A 12,159-nucleotide genomic window follows, 5' to 3' on the forward strand; every position below is an offset into this window, starting at 1 on the left:
ACGCCCCGATGTTGCCTGAGTAAACACATTAAATTGCACCACATTTATTTTCATAATTGAGGTGTCGTCATGACGTGGGAAAGATCAAATGAAGCCATTTGTCTTTATCTGGGCTGACCTTATGAACGAGGAGGAGAGAGGCTCGCAGAGGGCGGAGGGTGATTTCTCTCCGCCTGTCCATGGGTCAAACTGGGGCACGCACACACACACACACGCGTTCTTCATTTTAGTCTTGTTTTTGTTGCGGCTCATCAGCACACCTACACAAGCACGCGGCATATAAACCCCCAGGCGGCGAGGAATATCCGAGGTCAATCCTTTCCCAGTGTAATTACTCTGGACTGATCCCAGACCATTACTCAGCGCGACCTGTCGGCTAATTACCCCGAGTAACGAGGGGGGAGAGACACAGATTTTACTTAACTATTGCTCATCGAGAACAAAAAGGAACAGTTGCTGGGTTCCAAACTGATGTTTATGGCGTCTGAACAATTATGGAGGCTTTTTAATACATTCATGAACAATCTGTGTGACATGCCACATGTTTTTGATGTGTTAAAATCCCCTTCAAGCTCCCAGCACAGGTGTGCCTCTGCTACAGAGACTGAATGTAGGAGGAATTTTTGACATTTGCCTTTGGGAAACATCACCTAACACTTGGACCTGCGTGTCATCACTCTTAAATGTCATCATTTGTGAATGATAAAGCCTCAGGCATTGCTGTTTCTCAAAATGAAACTGAAAGACCTAAGTTTGAATAAACAGAATTGCTTTATATGTGCAGTTTTTCTTTCTCCAAATTTAAGCAAACTTTTGATAAAGACAAAACTAATTAGGCAAAGTTGTTGGATTTGAGTTGGAATTCGTTCTTTCAGCTTGAAGTGAATCTACTTGAAGAATTATGCAGTAAAGTTTGAAAGTGAAATTAGGCCTTTCAGTAACACTCGTGCACTGAAGCACAGATTGTTTCCCCTCTGTGTCTTTAACTGAGCTGCCAAATAATGTGCCGTTTGCTCACTTTCAGTCAGTAAGCCTCTTGTCTGTTACGTCCGTCTTTCAAAGTTCAGAAATGTCCTGCAGCGATAACAGCGACTAGTGTCACTTCACATCATCCTGACTGTGACTTCCACTGCGGCCGTACTTCCCCCAGCAGCCACCAGGAGGCAGTGTGTGATAGGTGAATACAGTCATACTGCTACACATACAGGTAGACGAGTTTATCTCCTTTTTTCCTTCCTTTTTTTTAAAAAAATTTCTTCAGTGTTATCATTAGTGCAGGATGTTAATGCGTGTTATTCTTAGTATCCGTGTGCTTCCTTTGAAGGTTGGTCCTTGATAAAGAGCTCTGAGGTTGGAAAGTTGCACCGCAGACGAGTTCCTCCTGCAGAAAAGCATTACCACAGAGGTGTCAGGCCTTTCTCTTTCTACTAAATGAAAGTTTTTAACATCATAATTGATCATCTGAACTGCCGCTTATTAAATATGTGTTTGAAGTGAAGATGCTGGACTGGCAAGACTTGGCATGAACTGCTTTAGTGAGCGTCTTACTCAAGGAGGAAGGGGGAGGAGCCGACCAATGGGAAAGGGACAGGCCCTTCTGCCCCACACACACACACACACACACACACACACACACACATCAGAGTTCCCCTCTCCCCCAGATAAGGCTTTCGGAAGTTGACGTTTACACTGAGCATCTGGGGGAAGTCAAGGGTTAAAGAAGTTTCCCACCACTGCAGAAAGACCTTTGTCCCTTTCAGTCATTACGCCAAATCCCACCACAGTTGTAAACACCCCTTCTTCATTCAGTTTCTGCTGCATGCTGGGAACCCTCATACACTCACACATTTCATTTTTATAGCAAGTCAAACAAACAGGCACACATTATTCAGTTTTTCATCCGTCTAAGGATTTCTTTTAGCTATAATGCTCATGCATTATTCTCCACAGATGGTTTTATAAGGTAACTTTGGACCTACGTACACAGACAATGAGCAGATAGCCGAACACAGATCATCTGAGCCATTTGAATCTAACTAAATGACAATTATGCATTTTTTTTTATTATCTTTGTCTTAATCCTCCTGCTTGTTTGACATGACGTGAGATATTTCTATAATCCCTTTGTTGAAGAAACTGATGAGAAACACATGTCTCTTATCTTTGCCACAGAAACGGGGAATGGAGAGTCATACCTGGTCTTCATGGGAGATAAACACCATGTTATCAGAAAACCCTTTTTAAAAGTTGATCTGAAGCCGGCTGACCCACAGAAACATGCCTGTCAGATTAAAGATTGAATATTTAATTGCTGCACCGAAATGCTTGCAGATAACTCTATGAGACAAGCAAAACAAAAGAAAAATAGCAGTGATTTCTGTTGTATATTGTTTTAATAAAACTGGCCAGATCATTCTATTTAGTAATAATGACGGTTCATTAACTCTTAATTCATGTGAATAAATCCAAATAGTTGATCTAGCTCAGTGTGCAACGATTAAAGCTTCTATTTTCACACACGCCGCTTCAATAAATGAAGATGAAGCGCTCATATTAAACCCTGCTTTCCCACATTGCCCGCTAACGACGCTCCTGTTGGTTAACAGAAAACATTAGAAAGGACAACATTTATTGTTGTTTGTGCGTGTGCGCAGACAGATGGCCTTTTGGGCCATCTGCTGGGATGAGTGCACGAGGGAGCAAAAGGATTCATGTGTGAGTCTGTGTGAGGTGGCCATTTGAGAAAAATGAAAGAATAACACGATGCGGTTGTCACCCTTTTTACTGCAAGAGGTGATATTATTTACTTTGTACTGTACAGGACATAAATACAGCAGCCTTTGGCTAGTTGACAGACTAAAACCAAGTGCTTTGCATATCTCTATTATTGCTGTTTTTTCCCAATTTCTTCAATTTTCTGTTTGCCTATCACTGAAAATGTCAAATATCATCAGAAAAGAAACTAATATAAAATCAGATTGTTCTGAATGATGCTGGAGAAACTCACCTAAGACACGTTAAAGAGATTCCAAAGTATAGTTATAGAGTAATATTTTCACTTTGCATCTTTTTTGAGATGCAAACAGTAAAAGTACCTCTGTGAACTCTCTTGTCAGTCACTTTAAAAACACTGACTTTTCCCTGGATTTTCAGCCATAACTGAGATTTGCATTGAAATGCTGGATTTCGATGATATAATTGCAGCCTTGTGCCTTTTAGCAAATTACCCTCTTCAAAGGATGCCGTCTTCAGTGGGGAAATAACTCGCGAATGAGGGAGCTAGGAGAAACTCTGGGTGAACTCTCACCTCTAGCCTCGAATGCGTGAAGTTCTTGGTGATGCTGCGCAGCAGACTGCAGACATCAACATCACTCAGGAGAAGAGGGGGCAGATGTAGGGGAATAACCAGGCGGAAAGTGCAAGCTGCCGCCGATGAGTCAGTTTTTTAGTTTTGTTTTTTTTTTTTACGCACTCTCAAATTCAAACTGAGTATTTGGTGAAAAAAACTGAACTGGCTTTTGTTTTCCCTGATAAACGACTTCTCCCTCTGGCAACAAATAGCAAAACAAAGGCGCTCCTAATTGCAGTTGCCGAAATTATCTCTGTATCTCAATCTGCTTCTGTTTTTCTGCGCATGAAAGGTTTCTGTTACAGACAATAAGCAGCATCAGAACTTTTTGTTCGACGCTTCTGGATCGACTGCACCAACAGTTTAATGACAGAGTTTTTCTTGGTTGTTGGAGTTGAGTCATTCCTACCCTTCGCCCCCGCAGATGTAGCAGGGGGCCAGGGATTCCCCAGCAGGCCGATCCCCTGGAGTCGCTCTGTTTATTGTTCATCAGGGGAGGCTTGGAGCGCACAACATCATGAGATAACACATGTTGCTGAGTGCACACCAGAAAGGGTAGCTCCTTCGATTAGCTCTCGTTGATCAGTAGAGTTGTACAAAATTGAAGAGCAGCTGCTGCATAGGGGGAAACGAAGGGGAAAAAAAACAAGGGAGGCTGGAATTTTACTTTCAAATCCTGCTGCGAGTGAGCGAGAGGAAACAGAAAAAGGAGCTCAGGAGAGATGACTTCTGCTTGTGAAATAGACAACAGCCACATGTCAGAAAGCCTCTGTGAGTATCTTTCCCGGTTGTTTTCGTGCGTGCATGTGGGAGAGCTCGCCTCTTTCTTCACAGGAACTCAATGGTTTCAATTAAGACCAATCAAGGAAAGGCTAGATAACAAATCCTGTGCAGATGGGGGTGAAGGAAGTGGGTGCATCGATGCTGGTTGGACCTTTGCTCCAGTTTTCCGTAGTGCAGGGATCACTGTTTACTTCAAACTCGGCTATGAGACACGATGCCGTATTTTATCGGACGATCTTCGCTTCATTCTCGTGAGCTGTGCAAACACAGTCTTGCCCGAGAGTTGCTGTGGTTTGATTTGAAAGAAAACTTAATTTGAGCGTATGGTTGCTGAAAGGGGTAAAGTCTTCTTTTTCCTCCTGTTTCTTCTTACTCCTCAGTGCTATAAGTCAGGAGTCCAGCTTTAGTGGCTTAAAACATTCAGAAAGACACTTCGGGAAAAGGCTTCCGCATAAGCAACTGCTGAGACCACAAAATGTGCCCGGTGTGCAGCCATTTTAATAAAAACACGGCGGGATTTTCGCCGTGTTTGCTCTGTGAAAAGCTGATGAAAAAGTAAACATGAGCCGGAGTTATTGTAACCTTGAGATAAAATGACCAGGGCCGGGCTTGAGGACGAATAAATCTGGAGGAGTGAAATATTTCACTGTCAACATGTGAAGGAGCTCAAGATATACACACATAGATTAGTGTGTCTGCGCGGTTCATACAGGCACAGTGGGTGATGGGGGGGTTCTGGGGCTGGGAGGGCACTTCAGGGTGTCGTCACTCATCACATATGCTGTCTCCATTTGCACCACAGGGGAGCCGAGCAACCACAGCAAAAAAATCACAACAGGAAGTCTCCAGCAGACACAGCTATCTTCCCTGTAGATATCCAGGCCAGGCCAGATGTTCTCCTCTCCCTGTCCCCCTCTTGTTCCTTACATTTCCACCCCCACCCTTCTCTTCTCCTCATCCCCTTCCAACTATTTCCTTTTTTTTTTTTTTCCCTTTCACTCCTCGCCTCCTCTTTCCCCTGATATCCGTCCATGTTCTTGCTCTCTGCTCGTCCCTCAGCGCTCTTGCTCCCCCGGCGAGGCTGTGTCACTGACTCACCCGATCTGCTGAGTCACGCGGGGCTCGGTTTAATCAGCTCCATATGCGCTCTGCCCCCACTCAGTGGCCTCCAGCAATCAAGTCCCGACCTTTGGGCCAATCACAGAATATGCTCACAGCATGCTGGCCGTCACCGCATATCAGCCTTCAGTTACCTCCGCAGCGCACAGGAACTGATGAGCCGCAGTCGGAATGACCAGTATACGTTTTAATGAGAACAGCAGTCAGAAACGCCCTCGTCGTTGTCACAAGTTGTTCTTGAAACATACAAAGTACAAACTTTACATGGAACCGGCGTTCGTCACATGCACGCACAAGCACTCCTTTTGATTGAATTCGCCCTGTTTTCCGCTCAAAGCGGCATTTGAGGCTCTTCGTCAGGCTAATAAACTTTCCTTTTGATCTTCGGTTCCCACAAAAGGAGAGCCTCTCTCGCGTGTCACGAGGTTCATGCTGGCGACGTTGTTCATGCGACAAACGTATGGAAAATATTTTCTTTGATGAAAAGAGATATACGGCGGGAATTCATCAAAATGTGTCGCCGTAAAAAGGATGCTCCTCAGTTCGGTGGGACGGCGGAGACATTTAGGTTTCCTCTGTTCACATCCTCCTCGTGATCCCATTTAAAAAGAGAGAAAATCTTACCAGATGGTTTGTTCTTGAATCTTTTGATAAATTATTAGAGTTAAAGTCAGCCTGTGCAGGAGAGAGTTATTGTAAATAACTGCAAGATTTTAATTCTATATATTGAGTCAGAATATCAAGTCAAAAATGGTAGTTTTCTTTATAATATTTTGTCAAATCCACGTGCATCATGAAATTATGGAGGCAGAGAACAACTTGTTGACATGATTCAATCAAAGTAATCTGTTTATTATCAAGTTGTGTTGCTCAGATCAGACCTGCCTCATGCACACATTTAGATCATATCCCTTTTTTGTATTCCCATTTCCGACAAAACCACAGCCAAGTGTGAGATTCGGTTCCAGCTTTGACAGGAAGGAAGCGTTTCTGCTGAATGTTATGAAAACCTTTCGCAGACCTTCAGCCCGTGTGCCGATGAAAAACAAAAAAAGTTGACCCACATCAACAAAGGAACCAATTAATCACTCTCTTTTTTTTTTCCAGCGGGCTCAGCTGAAATTCATTTTGTATGCAAACGTTTTATTTCTCTGCTATCATAAAATCTATTCTTAGAGAGCATCTCTTCACATGTTGCCTGCGTTACTGCTGTGCCGTCGGCCGCTGGATGTGATGAATGCGACTCTCTGTTGTGGGAGAGCTGGGACACAGGAAGCAGGAACAATACAGATTTCCAGGCAACATTTGGGATTTGGAGCTGCACTCATCTGTTCTGCAGCCAATTCTGACCTCAGTACTTTGATTTTGAGTGCAGTCCGCGTTTGAAGAGGGGGATTTTCATATATTTGTGTACGCCGAACGGTGGTGGGTCTCCGCAACCGAATACAAGCAGCACGCACTGCAGCACAAGAAGACCGAAGACCACCAAAGACCAGAAGACCACCTTTTCATTCCATATCCTGACAGCTTTATAAATGCTTCAAAGTGAGGCTAGAAGGAATAACTTGTGTCGCATCTCTGAACAGTTAGCTGAGTTCTACTGGTAACCGTACGCAGCCAAGAAGCAGTCCGAAGATGAAACCCACACATAAAAGCCACACAGTGTAATAATTGACTTTGTGAGTTTTGCTTCTAAAAGCCTCCCGCTTCATTCCCGTGGAGCCGCTGAGCCGCACGTCTTTGATGTCCCTCTGATACAGACTCGAATCAGAGGTCTGTTATCAAGCCTCAGCAGAGCACTGAGCAAGCAATACCCAGTTCAATTAAAAATGGTTTTAATGTTCATAGCATGCAAATATGATGTTTTTTTTTTTCCCTTTCAAACAACAAAGAGGCTTTGAAAGAGTGAAATAAAGGAACAAAATTAATAATACATTTCTTAACAGCAGTGATCCAGTAACGGTCTCAATAATCCAGCCAGCACTTCACTCATCATGCACTCAGGAAACCATTATATTATAAAGCTAAACGCTCATGCTTTTGGTATTTTTACATTCATAATGTTTAGAAAAGCTGTATTTTATGAATTACCATTCTAATAGGAGACTTCTTATATGTAACTCTTTCTTTATGAGCGGATGTGTGGTTCATTTCTGCATCTATAACGTGATGGCGAGAAGCTGTTGTTTCACATGTTGCAGGCAACAAAAGCATAAAAACAAGCCGAGCTTTTTGTATTTAATGAGCTGAGTTGAAGGTGCAGGCGTGAGGTGGAGGTGTGAGAAGAAATGCAAAGATTTACAATTTACATATTCATGGCCTGTGAATACTGGATGAAGGTAAAGGTGAGGGTTCGTCTGCTTCGGGGCATGAAGTATATTTTTCCTATTTACAAAAAAACAAAATAACAAAGACTAACATTTGGTTTTGCTAACCCAAAAAATCAGCATGTGGGTTTTAATCATAGCCATGAGTGGGATTTTAAAAAACATCTTATTTTTCTAAACTTAGATTGTGTGTTAGTCATGGCTTTACTTATGAGTCACCACAGTTTGAAGGATGAAGACGTGTGTTTAATTCTCGACTGGAGAGAGAGAGAGAGTGAGAGAGAGAGAGAGAGAGCGAGAGAGACTCATGGAGAATTGAAGGTTGTTAATATCCTCTGTGAAACAGCAGTGGGAGGGAGAGAGCAGATGGACACACACAAGGATGAGGAAGTAGGATATTGGCTCTTATCTTTTGAAAACACACAAGCACGCAGTCACACACTTTCACCCGTCCTCCTACACATACGCTGTGGTTTGTTTATGTTTCCTGTGTTGTCAGTGTCTCTCCTTTCTTTAATTGTGGCGGACACATGTGATGTAGAGAAGCTTGCTCTCTGTTCTTCAAGACTTTCTCTGAATGAGGGGTGTGGCAGCCAAACGCCTTCCTGGCCACTGGGATGCTGGTCACATGACCGCTCGTGGGCGTGGCCAAAGCTGCAGCAGCAGCCTCACCAGCTGGCTCTGTGATTGAGAGAGGAAGGAGTGTGAGAGGAGGGAAGAGAAGAGAAGGAGAGGAAAGGGTTGGGTGAGTTGACAATTTTCTGTCCTGCAGCAGAAGTTGAAGGAAGGAGCCAAAGAAGGGCGTGAAGAGCTGAAACATGCAGAGGAATTGGTGTTCTGAAGCCTTTTGGTGTCTTTTTCAGATGTTTTGTGTCTGCTGTGCACAAATATGAAGTTTTCAGGTTGAGATCGAGAAAGTTTTCTGCAGATTTCTGTCTGAAAAACAGCTTTGCTGATTTTCTCCTTTCTTCCTTTTTGCTTTCCTTTTGTTCAGCCGGTGTGGGGAGTTCTGGGGGGGTCAGCTCTACCACTCCTACCACCTCCCCACTCTCCTCCCCCTTCTCCTTCTTCTTCTTTCTTCTTTTCCCTCCCATTGTGTCTTCTATGGAGCATGCATGGATAGTCAAACTCTCATAATGAGGCAAAGCGCTGGCCAGTGGGGAAAGCCCTCACTTGTCTCTGAGTTAAAAGTGCTCTAACTTCTCTGCAGCCCTGTTTGCTTCTTCAGCTCTCGTCACATCAGAGTTTCTGGGCTCGGTTTGATCCAGTGCAGTGGATTAGCCAAGCACTGATGGAGCCAAGCTGTTCTGATGTGATTCTGTTTTGCTCTCTGGAGAGATTGTTGCTAAATTCACATCGAACAGATTTGTGTTTTGGGTTTGAGAGTCGCTCCTCTCTTAAATTCTCGTCTTTTTCTTCTGGTCTGAAGAAGATCAGGTTGTGTTGAGTCACTCGTGTGTCGTGGAGGAAGCCATAACTTTTGGGGGATGCTTTGTGTCACATGGTTTGCCATTACCCACTTTGCAGTGTGGTGGCTGAATGGCTCTTTGTTGACTGTTGCTCACAGAATTCACATGGAGGCTTAACTAAATTCACACATGCACAGACGACAAATGAGTCAGCTCATTGTGTATCGCAGATCTGTCAGATGTCCCTGTTTCAACAGCCATATTGCAATGTACACACTGGAAATCTTGCAGGAGCAGAATGTATTTGCATGCTTCCCTCAAGCCATCTGAACAGAATCGCAGTACCAACACGGCCTTATTGAATTAAGAAATTAATTTCCATATTTTCCCACAGTAGCCGGCCCGCTGTATCAGCGGTACGGCTTAATATATTTGATATCACTAATTCCTCCCTCTGTCTTGTATCTGATTTACAGACAGCATTATTATAAATGAGGCGTGTTGATATCAATCCAGCCTTTGTTTGCGTGCTGCTAATCAGATTAGCTTGCTGATAATGAGTCATTCAATCACTACAGATAAACACTTCATTAGAATTGTTGGAGGCCGGCAGCATGAAATAAATACTTTTTTTTTTTCCACGCGAGAATGAAAAGTCTAATGCTGTATTAGTCCAAGCAGATGCTGTCTGGAAAATCAGTGTTGTGTTGCGGAATACACACGAGGCTTACAAACACGACTTTTCTGCCTGTAAATCTCCTGTACAGGTGTAACCTGTTGCTGCAGTCATGTTAAATATTTAGTACACATCCAAACCTTGTTTTAAGCAAAGAATCTACCCTGAGGCAGCAGAGGTGTGAATGTTTCTCTGTAAACAACCCGTCTAAAAGTGTTGCATCCACAGTGACTGTATGTCTGCGAAGTCCTTTAGCTAATCGGATGAATTCCACTTTCACTGATATTTTACTAGTCTGTTTTTTCTTTCTCTTTGTAAATGCCCCCAAATTTAGATTAAATATTCCAACATGACAAACCCTGGCTTGTGATTTACAGTTTATCTCTGCGTCTGGCAGCAGTCGGTGTTTTCTGTTTACGTTTCATGGCCGGGAGGAAGTCAGACATGTCGTGTCCTGTCAGAGGTGACAGCTTGTGGGCCTGCCAGCACCGGCTGGGTCTCGGAAGGAGGGCCGAATGAGCGCAGCTATGCCACCGCTGTGGCATCGTGAGCCCTCCAGACTCTGCAGGTCATCTGTACATAGATTCCAATTGGAGAAAGTCGTCTTGTATTCGTAAATAGGTGCTTGTTGCTTGGTGTCAGTTGAAAACCAATATTAAAATTCCTCCTCTATTTAAACAAATTCCCTCATTTGTCCTGAAAAACATAATTGACTCCCTGATAACTCATTATGCACTTGAAGGTTAAGTAACAAAAAGGCTTTTGTCTTTGTTTGTATACTTTCGCATCACAACAGGCCAACAAAAAGAGTCAAAGGTTAGTATTGCATAGATAACTAAATGCATTCCACTCAGTGAAAAGGAAGCATTTTCCAGAGTGGCAGGAATCCCAGAGGACTGTGAAACTTCTCATTTCCTCCCATTAGGAGCCACACATTCGTTGGGTATGGAAGTATTTGAACCAGTCGTCCACTTCATGCTCAGCGGTTGCTTGTTTTACAGGCCTTTGGGCTCCCATGTTCTCTGCCCGACACCAGTCTCCCTGCTGCAGCTGTGGGTGGGTCTGCGGCCGGACCCTCCTAGTTCCCCTTCCATGCTTCTCAGAAATGTTTCGGCTGCGGTTTGCGAGTCTGCAGCGCCGAGCTCTGCCCAGAGCAGCGGGCTTTCACAATAGTCCTCAGCGCCGCAGCATCTTCCCTGCAGTGTGGGCCAACACTCTCTCATTTTCTCAGTCTCTGCTTACAGCTATTGATCTAAAACCAAGCTCGGGTCTTGCTGAGTTTTTCCACTTCTGCGCTGTTATTCTATCATTTATTTCATATCTTTCTTTCTCGGTGTACCCTCGACATTCGACCCTTCCTCCCGGACTCTTCTCACTCCGTCACAGTTCTGAAGGTGTTTGCGGACAGGTTGTTATCCACACTCCCAGGAGCTCCCCAGCGGAGAGCTGTATTTCAACACTGAGCAACACCATCTGCTTCGCTCCACTTCGGGGCAGGGGGCTGCATTCTCAGCGGGCCGTCGCGAGCGACAGGACTGAAAGATAAAGTGAGCTCGCAGCATTCTTCGGATCTGCTGCTGAAGTGTTTGTGTCAGCTGTACCTGCCGCTGACCTGAGTCTGCCTCGTCGTCTTACATGAAAGAGACGTTTTATGAAAGGGGGAAAGAAAAAAGAAAGCGTGGTGGGATTTTGAATCTTCAGTGTTTCTGTGGAGAGCTGAGGAAGAGGCTTTTCCTCCTGGATGCACACGACGGCCCTGCAAGAACCTCGTCCGTCCTTCTAACTTTTATCTGTCGACTAAACCCTGTCACTAAATACTTTATTCCCATCATGCTGTCGCTTTCAGATTAGAATTAACATGAACTCTCCCACTCTCCCTCTGAGCTGCAATAGCTGTGTAGTTTGGAACTAAAAGAAAAAACAAAACATGTTGACAGAATGCCACTGTGTCGTTACGTCCTCGAGGTTTGAGTTTGCATGTTTACAATTAAAGTGTGGCATGTTGCCCCCCTTTTGCAGTATCAAAGGATAAATCTGAGGATTTTCTCTATTACAAATGCTTTCATTGTTCAAAATTAGGATAAAAATTATCTGCTGACAGTTGTGGCGTCATGTAACAAAATATTGAGAGCTGTTCACCAGTAATTTTCAGTTTGACAAACAAAAAACGAACAAGTTCCTGGTTTACTGCATGTAATACTGTAAGAAATACTCTTAATTCTTGCAAACTCACCATATAAGCCAGCATTAATCAGACTGGAGAAGAGATTTTTTTTGTTAATTCTTCATCTTTATCCAAAGTAACCAAAGTTTCAGGAAGAACATAATTTAAATTATTCCCTTAAACATTATTTCATGCTATTAATGCTAACTCCTATTGATTGGTGGCAGAATGGCTTCTATATTGTTTGTCAAACAAGCTCAAATAACAGCGTCTTTTTTTGTCCAGGTTTGTTTTTCTCGTGCTGTTCTCTCAAATTTGGAAACCCACTGTGG

At 43.6% G+C, this 12,159-nt stretch overlaps 1 protein-coding gene across 5 annotated transcripts in view; it reads left to right on the forward strand.

Annotated features, from left to right (window-relative positions):
• septin9b (septin 9b) overlaps nt 1–12,159 on the forward strand; it is a 64,043-nt gene that overhangs the window by 30,207 nt on the left and 21,677 nt on the right. Inside the window, exon 1 of one of the 5 annotated variants that reach the window (XM_030093644.1) lies at nt 4,077–4,120. The exons of 3 other annotated variants lie outside the window; for them this stretch is intronic. In XM_030093644.1, the coding sequence (XP_029949504.1) occupies nt 4,105–4,120 (16 nt within the window). In that variant the 5' untranslated portion in view covers nt 4,077–4,104. Of the gene's footprint in view, nt 1–4,076; nt 4,121–8,271; nt 8,324–12,159 lie in introns of those variants that run through there. One more of the 5 variants, XM_030093647.1, reaches the window with a different exon arrangement.

This window comes from Salarias fasciatus, chromosome 6, assembly GCF_902148845.1.
Source record: "Salarias fasciatus chromosome 6, fSalaFa1.1, whole genome shotgun sequence".
NCBI classification, from domain to species: Eukaryota; Metazoa; Chordata; class Actinopteri; order Blenniiformes; family Blenniidae; genus Salarias; species Salarias fasciatus.